Source organism: Schistocerca nitens, chromosome 2 (assembly GCF_023898315.1).
Source record: "Schistocerca nitens isolate TAMUIC-IGC-003100 chromosome 2, iqSchNite1.1, whole genome shotgun sequence".
Taxonomy (NCBI): Eukaryota; Metazoa; Arthropoda; class Insecta; order Orthoptera; family Acrididae; genus Schistocerca; species Schistocerca nitens.
Window position 1 is genome coordinate 3,679,371 of NC_064615.1, and position 12,574 is coordinate 3,691,944.

Here is a 12,574-nt window from a genome sequence, read left to right on the forward strand (position 1 = left end):
CTGTTCTTCTCGTTTGTGGGTGCGTGCACGTTGACTAACGTGTACGTCTTGTTTGCGGACCTGATGGTCAGAGTTGCTATTCTATCCGTGTAGGCCTTGAACTCCTTGACAGAATTTATTATTGTGTTTTTCACTATGAAACCTGTTCCGAATTGTGGTACATTTTTCATTACTCTCTTTCCAGGGATTCCTTGGTAGATTCTGAATCCCTGTGATTCGTATGGTTCCCGCATTGTGTTTCTCATCTCCTGTATGGCGAGTATTGTTATCCTTTGCTCTATGGCAGTGTCCAGTAGAGTTTTGAGTTTTCCAACCTTAGCTAGTGAGTTTATGTTTATCGTGGCGAAGTTTGTAAAGGTGTTGGTTCTCAGTGTTTGCTTCGGTGTATTCAGATGCTCCGATTCATCCGTAAGTTCCTTTGGTTGATTGCCCCCCGGATCCGATGGCAATCTTTCCTGTCTTATTTTGGCAGGCGGGGAATTTTGACTAAAAGAACTTTCCATGTTTTGAACTTTCAAGGATGTATCTTTCCTGTGTGGAGACAAGTCTCCGAGATTACAACTACAAATGTGATTTGTAGAGGAAGGTGATTCAGCCGCACAATCTGTGAACAGACGCTGACCGCCAAGCCGCTTGATCCAAGGCAGTCGCTTGGTGGATTTTGGCTGTCCTGGAAGTCGCCCATTCTGGGAACTGTCGCTCCTGGACTTGTTTTGCTACTTTTGGTCCGCCCTGAGTATTTTATTTCCTCAGTACCCATCATATCTGATGAGCGTTCCCCTATCCGCCACCTGGGGAGGCGCCCGGTATGAGAGTAGCAACTCACTCGGGTTTATTCATTTATGTATTTTTTTATTTTTTTCATTTTTTTAAATTTTTTTAATTTTTTTTAACAGTAAGGAACTGAAAACTAGTAAGTGCACTCTTTGCGTCGAGTTAGGGACGCACATAACTGAAACCATGCTAATAGTTGTAGAAAAAGGCATAAAGAAAGAGAGCAAAGTGCGGGGCGAAGGAAACCATGAAACAAAACTGAAGGGTGGAATCCATACCACCATTAACCAGTGCTACATCTTGCACCGGATGGGAAAACTAAAACTACGAAGACCTTTTCGCACCGGGGACAAAAAGAGGAAATGGGGCAAATACTGCTACAGAGTGTGAGGGTTCACAACGAAACTCTCCATCTGCTGTATCATCCAGGTATGACTTCTCGTAATGATCAAGGTAGATCCCACGTCGTACCGTGTAGTGTTCTATCATCGTATTGTAATTTTAGCTTCTCTTACCTGTGATGTTCCAGCTACGTGGAGGGTCGTGGAACGCACTCTACAAAAAATTGGAAAAATATTGTCGATACTTAGGGTTACGGAGGATCTTGCAATGTCGTTCCTGCAAATAGTTCCAAAAGTCTAAAGTGTCCTTAGTGCCGTCTTGAAACAAATAATGCACTGCATGTCCACGAAGCCACGTCATTGCATTAGTTTTAGTGCGTGGGTAATACGTTTCATCCGGGAATAAGATAGTCTTGGGGTCGATATGATTCGGCGTTACCCGAAGGAAGTATGCTGACATTTGCCTCACTAAGTGCCACACTGCCGTAGACTCGCCACAGCTAAGACGGTGTTCATCGTCGTCTTGAACGCCACAGCTCGTGCACGTGAGTGAGTCTACCATGTGGATCGCACGTAGCCTTGATCTGGTCACCTGCTTACCGTTGACAGTGATATACCACATCGCCGTGACGTCAGTGTCCAGTGTTACGTGGTGGATTGTCCTCCACACTACTCGCCAGTTGACGTTCGGGTGCTTCCTTTCCACGACGTTATCGGGTCGTCCACGTTGCAGGATCCTATAAACCGTCTTTGCCGTCGCCAGTTGAGTCGCTGGTGAGGCAAGTCGAACGTAACTGAGTTCGAGGTAAAAGACACCGATGTAGAAGGGCGAGGAGGGGACGTGGTGTATCGGCACAGGCGGCAGCAGGGAGGGCGGTGGTAGTTCTTCAATTAACAAACTGGTCAGACTGTCCGGACGGCGGTGCCATAGTTTGACTAATGTGCTCACAAATAGGGCGACCGCTCTGTCATAAACGTGATAAAGGTCAAGCCCTCCCCGATCCGGGGCAAGGGTGAGAGTCTCATACTTGATCTTGAAAAGCATTCCTGAACTCACGAAGGACCCAAAAGCCGCAAGTATACGGCGAGCTAACATCACCGGTATAGGTAATATCTGGGCGATGTGCGGAATGCGTGACGCTAAATGTGTGTTAACATACTGGGTCCGTTGGACGATGTCCAGGGCTCGTAGGCGGTTGTTGGCAATGCCAGTCCGAACATTCCGTACAAGCCGTCGAAAGTTGTGAGCAGCGGTCCGTCGTATATCGTCTGTAAAGTCAATGCCGAGACATTTCAAACTATCTCTGAGCTTTAAGGGGGTGACACTGTTCTCAGACAATCCGACCCCGATGTTCATCGCCACCGATTTTGCGACGTTGATACGACTACCAGTGGCCATGCCATATTTCGCTATCCAATTTAGTGCGCTAGCGGTGTCGTCACCGTTGCGGATGACAATCACCAGGTCGTCAGCGTACGCTTTACACCGGAAAGTGTGGCCTCGTAACGTCATACCCGTTAGTCGTTGGCGCAGGCCGCAGAGGAGAGGTTCCATGGCCATAGCGTAAACACCTTCGGAACGCTACGTCGTTTTCACCGACCTGCAGAAGTTACAACTCCCGCTTACGCCTATGAGAGATAATTCGCAATTCTGCGTGGAATGACATTCCTAGTCTAAAAACATGTATTTCATAGTTGAATGGAATTATCTCAACTATCTCAGGATTACCAGACTACAAGGTTGCGAAGTTCCGATTTTCCTCGCAGCAGGAAGAAATACATTTGCACAGCCGATGAGTTTCTTGAGCAGGCTAGCAGTCCAAAAGCAAAGCTTGCAGACATAGAGGAAGTATCTCGCAATTTGGTGGACACATGAAATACGAAACATATAAGCAAAAGTGTGTAACTCAACAGAAACAATATACATTAAGAACAGGTGGAATGAAATGGATGGCCTTCCTCTTCATAGCTGTCATTATTTTATTTCTGTTTTACTCTGTAGGTTATCAGAATATTCACAGGAGACTTATCCAACAGTAATTTTTAGAATCGACAGGCAAGTCGAGTTTAAACAGGATATTAATTATAGGTGGGCGGACGGTGCTGGAATGTAATCACAGCAACACGTCCTATGCCTGCACCTTTCTGTAGACGATTTAATTTCTTCGTAGCAGATAGACACCTTATTTTTGGAACTGATAAACAAGAGTTACAGTCTCTTATAACGTCATGCACCTCATACATCCCCACTACTCCTCTCATCCCCAACCTCCATTCAGGACTCATAAATTAGGATCCCACGCAGAGAAATATAACAAAGTTTTGTTTTCTTCCCCGAATGGGGCCTCCCGGCCAACTACGCCATACGATCCTTTCGTTTCATTTCCGCACTCCAAATAAATGTAGCAGTTCCCTACAGATCTCATACTTCTGTTTCACGAACCTTATATACAACCAAATATAATTACCAAGTCCTGCATCCGTTTGGGCGCAAGGACCTTTAGTCTACCCTCGACAGGGTAAGCCACCTACTCCATGGATCAGCCAGTTCAAAACAGCCCCTGAATTTGTTTATGATTTATTCATTTTCACCAATCATTTGTGAAGGAACAGTATTATCGGTTTTTGTATCACCCACGAGCCTTTGCCCCTAAAAGCACTGTTTTGTGACTCCCTCACCGTGAATATTACAATAGTTCACGGAAAACCGTAACATAGACGAGAGAACTGACGGCAAATGTAGCATCTTATAATTAATAGCGGTACACAGGTGAAACCATGTACCTTAAGTACCCTAAGCTCCTAGGTCTGTTTTGGGTTGCAAGCTGGAGGTCGCGGTTGCGAGCCTTAAGAAGTCGTGGTGTATGTGTGTGTATGTGTGGTCCCACTGATGCAATGGCAGGAGACTATCCAGGTGCTGCCCGTTACTGTTGCCACACTCCCAATTTTTTTAACAGCTGTGCGTACTAAAGGATCTTTGAATTAAGTAAGTACCTTACTGTAAATTATACTATTCAACACTGTTTGCATAGACACATCTTTGAACGACGAGCATGGGTTTTCATTTAAATAATGATCTATTTACGCGCTTTATGTCATGTACAATAATTTTGCGTAATGAATGACAGAATTAAATACTGCTCACAGTGGAAAATACCACAAAAAATCAATTTCAAAGTACGTCTCTTGAAAATAGCATCAAACTTAATAACCTGAATAAGCGAACATAAATCTGAATTGTTGTGCTGTAAATGCAATAAAATTACAACACAATTCACATTTGTGGTAAGTACGTTAAATCTAGTGTTGTAGTCATCTTCACGATAACTTTTTATTTGCCAAGATGGAAAGGAAGAATACATCGATTTCTAGTTTCAACCAGTAAAATGGCCATCTTCAGATCACGTCAGTTGTCTACGTCAACTACCGAAACACGACGTTCTGCCACAATCATATTTACGATTCCACACCATGTGCTGCAGTTCTGCAATGATGGCTTCTACAGGCTCTCATTATATGCCACACTTATTAAGAGTTGTGTCTGTGTTCTCAGAAAATTTTCTCTGGTGTGTCTATCAACCCGATTCCAATGAGACTCGTCAGTTGCTATAAGCAGCCGTCCACTCTGAGCTCTGTCACATGCATTGACGCTAGCACCACCATTTCCTTCATCAAAAGCACAAACAACCCATTGTCACACATTACTGATTTTGATACGATCATCATCATACACAGCTATCATTCGTCTATGGACTTCAATTGGAGGCACGTTTCGTGTGGTTAGAAACTCGATAACGACATGCTGTTTCTCATACGCTGACATAGCCATGTTACACACTGCCATGTGCATGTTACAATTCAGAGCCCTGTAGTGGCAGAGGGTTGCAACTTGTGACAGCATAGCAGGAAAGTTGATCAAGTAGTACTTCAACCAATATTGAGAACCGAATAAAAAATTTTATCTGAATATCTAGCTTTATGGATGTAAATTTCTGTTAATTACATTTAGATAGCAGTGTTTGTTATAAAACTGTATAACAGGTTGAAGCCGTTCCACCTGCTTTTATTTCTTCGTTTGTTGTACTCGTTGTCGACCCGCGTTGCTACACTGGCTGAAAAATGGGTGATGGATTCCGACACTGATTTCACTTTTCACAACCTCCTAATAATACAGTTATATGGCCAGTGCACTATTGTTTGAACTTTCGGTAAGCCTCGTTAATAGTTAGCTGGTGAACCTCCACATACTGCTACTATAGTTTACTGTTCAACATCTACGAGCAGAAAAAACTAACCACAATGTTCACAGTTCTTGAAGAACAAACAGTTACGTATGCAAACAGACAATGTCATTGTTTTCATACGGTCTATTGATGTAACACATATTTCACTGTTGATTCATTGTTATCGTTCTAAGCAACACGAGTTCCTTCTCTGAAACTCGGCCGTGGATTGACTGTCTTGGGACCAAAAATCGGGCCCTTATATATCGCCACAATAATAGGTACTGAAACTACACATTGTTTAAAGTTAAATTTACAAAAATTACAATTAAAACTTAACTCAATCGATTAACTGAATACATCGAAAAATTGGTTCTTTTTAAAAGTTTCTTCTACTACAAGGGTTAAGCCGAATTATTTGTTTAAATCATGAAATTAACAAATATAAATACGCAAACAATACTTTGGACAAAACTGTTAAGTATTTTGTAATCGAAAACATCCAAATACATACTTTAAGATTACTAGCATTTCGTCTTCCAAATGTTTACAATTACTACAGAACTGATATTTGTTTATATGTAGTTACGAAACAATTACTGATTTCACCATATAATGAAATATACTAACTAGTAATAGTCAAAATAAATTAGAAAATCAATTACATACATGAAACAAAACACAAAATTAGATCTGGTATTATATTCTTTAAAACTGAGGGCCAATCTTTCTCTTTTATGGAAATGCAGATTATACTCACGTATATTAATGTTAATTAGTTAAAAGTAAAAAAAAAATGTATTTAAGTAGGCAGATGTCAAAACAAGAGGGTAAGAAAAATTATCCCAGCTTGCTTCATCACAAGGTAATAATCTATTATAAACTGGACACAGTATCTACAAATATAAAAATATTTTCTTTGAAAAAGACTATTGTAGTGAAGTAAATATTAAGACATTGCAGTAATAGCAGATAAACAGTAGCTAAATAATAAAACTAAGGAAACACCAGCTGTTTTTTTTCATAGTAGCAGCTCCCTTAATAATTTACTTGGTTAAATTCAGATGATATAAGTATGAATAGCATGAAGTGGTGGATCAGTAGTGTATTGTTAATATACAGTTTTCAGACCAATATTCTGTGTAGTTTTTGTCTCATGTTACTATACATTTTGACTCATTACACATCCATGAAAGTTTTCCTGCTTGATGGGATCTATGGAACACAGTGAATGAATGAATGAATGACTCTCTGGCAGCAAAGTTTAATGCGGAAGTAATTTGTCAACTTGTTAACATTTGTTACGAATGCTTAAATCTGAACAGTGATTATGAACAGAAATAATGCAAGAGGTAATTCTGATAGTTTTCAAATACATTTGCAGTCACTACTCCAATATTTTATTTGTAGCTTCATTCATTTTCATTTTCAAAGAGAGATTTTTCAGAGAATCATAGTAGCTAATGCATCCTGTTGTGCTGATACCAGAAAAATTATCTTGGAAAGTACTGTACATAGTTTATAAAATTGTACTTTATTCCAGACATTCAGTTTCTGTGAATAGGCCACTTTCATCTATTTTGGTCATTAACTCACATACATATTGTTAATTTTAGACTTACATTCCCAACATCCTAGCTACAGGAACAGATGTTTCAGTGATGTGGTTGTTGCTACAGTCTTCAGTTTGATAGCTTCTTTGATGCACCACTCAACTCTAGTCTATCCTGTGTAATAAATGATGACTAACTGACAACCTCAGCTGCCGACAGGTGTTGTTGTTATACCTTGATGTGGACAGCTGAAAATGTGTGCCCCGACCGGGACTCGAACCCGGGATCTCCTGCTTACATGGCAGACGCTCTATCCATCTGAGCCACCGAGGACACAGGTGAATAGCACGACTGCAGGGACTTATCCCTTGCATGCTTCCCATGAGACCCACATTCCCAACTGTCCACAATTCTACATATGTATTGTACCTTATAGACATTTGCCCACCCCCTCCTTACTCGCGCACGCTTTAGCGATTCCCGTAAGAGCATGAAGCATGCAAGGGATAAGTCCCTGCAGTCGCGCTATTCACCTGTGTCCTCGGTGGCTCAGATGGATAGAGCGTCTGCCATGTAAGCAGGAGATCCCGTGTTCGAGTCCCGGCCGGGGCACACATTTTCAGCTATCCACATCGAGGTATAACAACAACACCCGTCGGCAGCTGAGGTTGTCAGTCAGTCATCATTTATTCCAGGGAAAAGCTGCACGGTCATCAACAGTAACTGTTCTTTCGAGAACAAGTTACTGTCTTCATATATATCCTGTGTAAGTCTTGTCATCTTGGTAAACTACTGCACCCTGCATCCGTTTGAACCTGCTTACAGTCTCTATCTGCAATTAATAGTACCCACTCTCCTTTCCATTATCATACTGACAATTGCTTGATGTCTCAGGATGTGTTCTGTGTCAGGATGTGTTCTGTGAACCAGTCCCTTCATATAGTCAAGTTGTGCCATAAATTTCTTTTCCCCCAGTTCGATTAATTATCTGTTCATTAGTTATCCAACCTACTTACCTAATCTACAGCATTCTTCTGTAACCTTCAAAAGCTTCTATTCACCTCTTGCATGAATTGTTTATCATTCACATTTTACTGCCACATGAGACTACACTCCAAATAATTATCTTCTGGAAGGACTTCCAAACGTTTACCTTTGTACACATTATGACCAAATTTCTCTTTTTAAGAAATTTTTTTCTCGCTTTTACCAGTCGGCATTTTATATCATCTCTACGTAGGCCTTTAGGACTTGTTTTTCTGTCTGAATAAAAAAAGAACTCATCTACTAATTTTAGTGTTTAATTTCCTATTCAAAATCCCTTCTGATTTAATCTGACTACAGTCCACTACTGATGTTTTACTTTTGTTGATTTTCATCTGATAATCTCTTTACAGTGCATTGTCTACTCCTTCAACTGCTCTACCAAGTCCTTTTGCTGTCTATAACAGAACTACAGTGCCATCATCAAAGCTCAGAGTTCCATTTCTTGTTGCTTACCTTTAATATCATTTCCAGATTTACCCTTGGTTTCCTCCACAGCTCACTCAATCTACAGCTTGAATATCATTAGGCATTGGCTACAACTTTGTGTCACTCCCTTCTTATCTAATGCTTACCTTTCATATCATTTGACTCTTATAACTGCAGTCTGATCTGTGTACAGATTTCTGTCAATAATACTGAGGGAACAACTTCAGTAATGGCTATAAAAGTAATAATGAAAATAATTGCTGACAATTATCAGATGAAAATAGAATATTGTTTACATTTAGCTTTATTTTAATCTGTTCCTTCTATATATATTTCATTAATTAGCAGGGTAATGAGATAAATTTTAAATGGTATGGATAAAAGCTCATTTTCAGAAATTCCATTCAAAAATTTAATTTTTGGTAATGATGTTTATAAATATCATTTGAATAATAACTGTCACACCATTTGTTTCAGAAACTGGAGGAAGGAATTAGCTTCAGCTAATAAAAAGGAGAAAAAGGAACCAAGCCTTTTAAAGGCACTTTATCACACCTTTGTTGGCCAGTATATGTATCAAGGAGTAATACTGGCATTCAATACATTTGTAGTCAGGTAAATTAGTTTTTAATTTTCTGTGTCAATGAGGCACTGTGTTTTTGTCTAAACAAACCCTGGTATTCTCACAGTTTGTCTAGAAGAACTTGTAAACTTAGAATGGGAGGAAGTTGTGAGAGCATTTACTGACAAGACATACATCTTTCCCATAAATTTTGTGCATCTTTACTAAACTGCAAGTCTAAATGAAATATAAATGGGATTTTATTTAAAAAATTATTTATCAAAAAGTGAAAGGCAGTTACAATTAATTTTTCCAAATAGTTTTCCACTTTAGAAATACATTTTTCCCAGAGAGAAAAAAGGTTTGTTATTGCAGCATCATAGAATGAAACTGGTTATATCAGAAGCCAGTTGCACATGAATTCCTCCTTTTCCTTGTCATCTTCAAACTAGTGCCATCCTAGAGGTCTGGGCTGTAGGCAGTATGATCAACTTTAATCCAGTGCTTTTCCTGTAGTTTGGAGATCATTAAGGGCTTCACTATGGGGCCAGGTATTATAAATAGAGAGTGACCTATCGAATCAGTTGGTCTCATCTTTTGCAGTCACGTGCATCCATCACCCTCTTCAACAACTTGCAGCAGTATGCAGCATTCATTGCGTGTTGCTCATGCAAAAAGTCAGTGAGCAAAATACCTCAATAGTAGAAAAAAATGGTTGAAAGAAACTTTTCCAGCTGACATTCGAGTCTCAGTTTTCACTGGAGCTGTCTCCCCTTTCTTCTGCCACTCCATACTGGCTTGTTTTGGCTTGGGAGTGTAGTGATGCACCCACATTTTGTGGCAGGTGGCAGTCCAACTCAAAAACGCATCACCTTTTTTTTGCAAATGTTGCTGTAAGCCTCTGACAGACCTCCAAACATCTCAGTTTTAGATTTTTGGTCAAAAGAAAAGGGATCCATCTGAAACACACTTTATGGAACTGTGGGTCAATTGTGATGATCACCTGACAGCTGCCACAACTTATACCAACATGTTCTGCAATTTTTGATACTCTCGCCTGTTGATCTGTTACAAGAATGCCTCGAACTCCGTGAATGTTTCATCTGTAATACTAGTCAAAGGACAGCAATCACGTTGCTGATTTTCCACATTTTCTTGTCCTTCCTTGAACTCTTTATGCCAGGCAAACACACGCATCCTTGGCAATGTTTGATCACCAAACTATGCAATCAATCTCTGAAAAATTTCGTCAGTTGAACTCCTTCACAAGCAAAAATTTTATAATTACGTTTTGCACAGTGGAGGGGTGCACCTGCTGCTTCGAGATCATGAGCATTACTGATGAAGCACTCCTAATGTCCCCACTCAACAATACTAGAAGTGCAAGTCTGGTCCTACTAACTGTGGAACAAAAATCCCTTTTATATTTAGTTCAACCTCATGTTTCTCATTTATGACAACAACATTAAAAGAAAGGATTGCTTGCATTAGTAAGGATTATGCCCTTATCGTGACAGATTTCATGAAGTTTCTTCCCAGAGACAGTGGACAAGCTGTGATCTTGCACTTCACAAGCAGACAAAACCAGACAACTTCCTCCCATTTAATCTCACAGAATGAAATGCAGATATGTTTTTAGTAGTTAAAAGAACAAATGCAGACATGTGAGGATTCAGTCTTATTTGTTGACAACCATCAGTAAATAAACTTAAATGTTTAGTAGCCTACAGAAATTTTTAGAATTGATTTCATTTCTCTTTTTCTGACTTCTCAAACATTTTCTGGCAGAGTACAAGAACATGTCTGTAGTGAAATGCTAACATTCTCATAATAATGCTTAATCAGTCTTGAAGGGACTTATCACAGAGAAAGGAGACAGTCAAAATCAGAAAACAGTCATGCACTGATACAACATAACAACTAGTTCCTTAGTAATGTAGGCAGTCTCCTTCCATTTGTGTCAAGAGAGTGTTTAAATGATCAATATTAATCCAGTTTCACCTCTGTGGTGCTGACATCAAAGCCACAACTTTCATTTAGGTTGTACTGACACTGTCCATTTGTGTCAAGAGAGTGTTTAAATGATCAATATTAATCCAGTTTCACCTCTGTGGTGCTGACATCAAAGCCACAACTTTCATTTAGGTTGTACTGACACTGTCAGTCATTTCCTTACCAGTTGTATCCCACAGAGCAAAACAACATCTGCACAGATGTATAAAAATGTAACTGTCATGAAGTATTCCTTTGTCAGATGTTTTTAGCTTAAGGTCTTTTCTGAATGATAATTTGGACCACAGGATGGATAAAAAATAATTACAGCAGTTGTTCACAAATTTATGTTTTCATCATATTACAAAACTATTCAGTGTCACCTGTATTGATTTATCTATTATGGTTGTCTTGTGCTTGATTTGTGTATTTTTAGATAAGAAACAAGCTGCTTTGATTTTGTTTTCTGTATTCTCTATAATGTTATCACTTTTGGGATTTTTATTTGCATGTGTGTGTTTTGTGTGTGCATTTGTGTGAGGATAGAATAGAACAGAATAGAATAGAAGTTTGATGTCTCATAAAATACAGTGTCATTGACTTAATACACAAGAGACATGTCAAAATACAAAAATTGATTTCAGTTTTTCTTAAAGTACAGTATCGTTATTGCAATACTCCATACTGGATACATAATTGATGGATAATTTATGATCTTCAATGTTTATTCTCCGCTGCTCATATTCTCAGATCATCCATCATGAAATCTTCTATTGAATAGTAACATTTCTGCACCGGCTTGTCATGTAAGTTTTTTTTCATAGATTCTAAGTTAATACCGAGCAGATCTTTTCCTTTTCCTTTGTTTTAAATTTTCATACTCGGCCACTGTGGAATTTGAACATGAAGGTTCAAACGATGGGTAGCCAACATAAATTGATTTGGATTGTTAGTGTTGTATGTTGAAATTAATTTGCTACAAACTAATCAGGGTGCTGTGAACAAATGTATTCAGTTTGTAGATGTACAGTGAGGCCACACAAGGGGACATAGGTTTATATCATTAGTACAGCATGACACAAAATCAACAGTAAGGTTCCTGTTTACAACTACTCTTCAGATATTTATGGAAAAAAATAGTATTTTGCTATCAGACTGCACAAAACAACTTCAGATTATTTATTTGTATCTTTTATACTGTTATAACTCTTTGAGAAATTTGTGTGACTTTCAAGTAGTATTGTTCTAGCAAGACATCTACTTGACTTCTCACTTTTTATTTGATTGGCCTCTTACACTGATGAGCCAAAACATTATGACCACATGCTTAATAGCTTGTTTGTCCATTTTTGGAAGGAAATACACCATTGATTCTGCATGTCATGGATCCAACAGTTTGTCAGTTTGTGGAGGCATATGGCGTTAGATGTCTACACACAGGCCAGGTAATTCACATGAATAATGAGCCACTGGTTTGCTTACAAGGTGACAGTGTCTGATACTGATCCAGATGGGTCCCGTAGGATTTACATCAGGCAAATTTGGTCACTGAGACGTCAGTGTGAGTTCACTATAATGCTCCTCAAACCATGAAGGGATGCAGGGATGATGACTACCACAGGTCTCACACAAACACAGGAGAGTGTCTCCCATTGC

General features: G+C 39.3%; 1 protein-coding gene across 3 annotated transcripts in view; it reads left to right on the top strand.

Annotated features, from left to right (window-relative positions):
- Positions 1-12,574, top strand: part of LOC126235665 (ATP-binding cassette sub-family C member 4-like) — a 359,166-nt gene that overhangs the window by 175,747 nt on the left and 170,845 nt on the right. For 2 of the 3 annotated variants that reach the window (XM_049944386.1, XM_049944385.1), the window contains exon 3: positions 8,842-8,979. In XM_049944386.1, coding sequence (XP_049800343.1) covers positions 8,842-8,979 — 138 coding nt within the window. Of the gene's footprint in view, positions 1-8,841; positions 8,980-12,574 lie in introns of those variants that run through there. The other variant, XM_049944387.1, reaches the window with a different exon arrangement.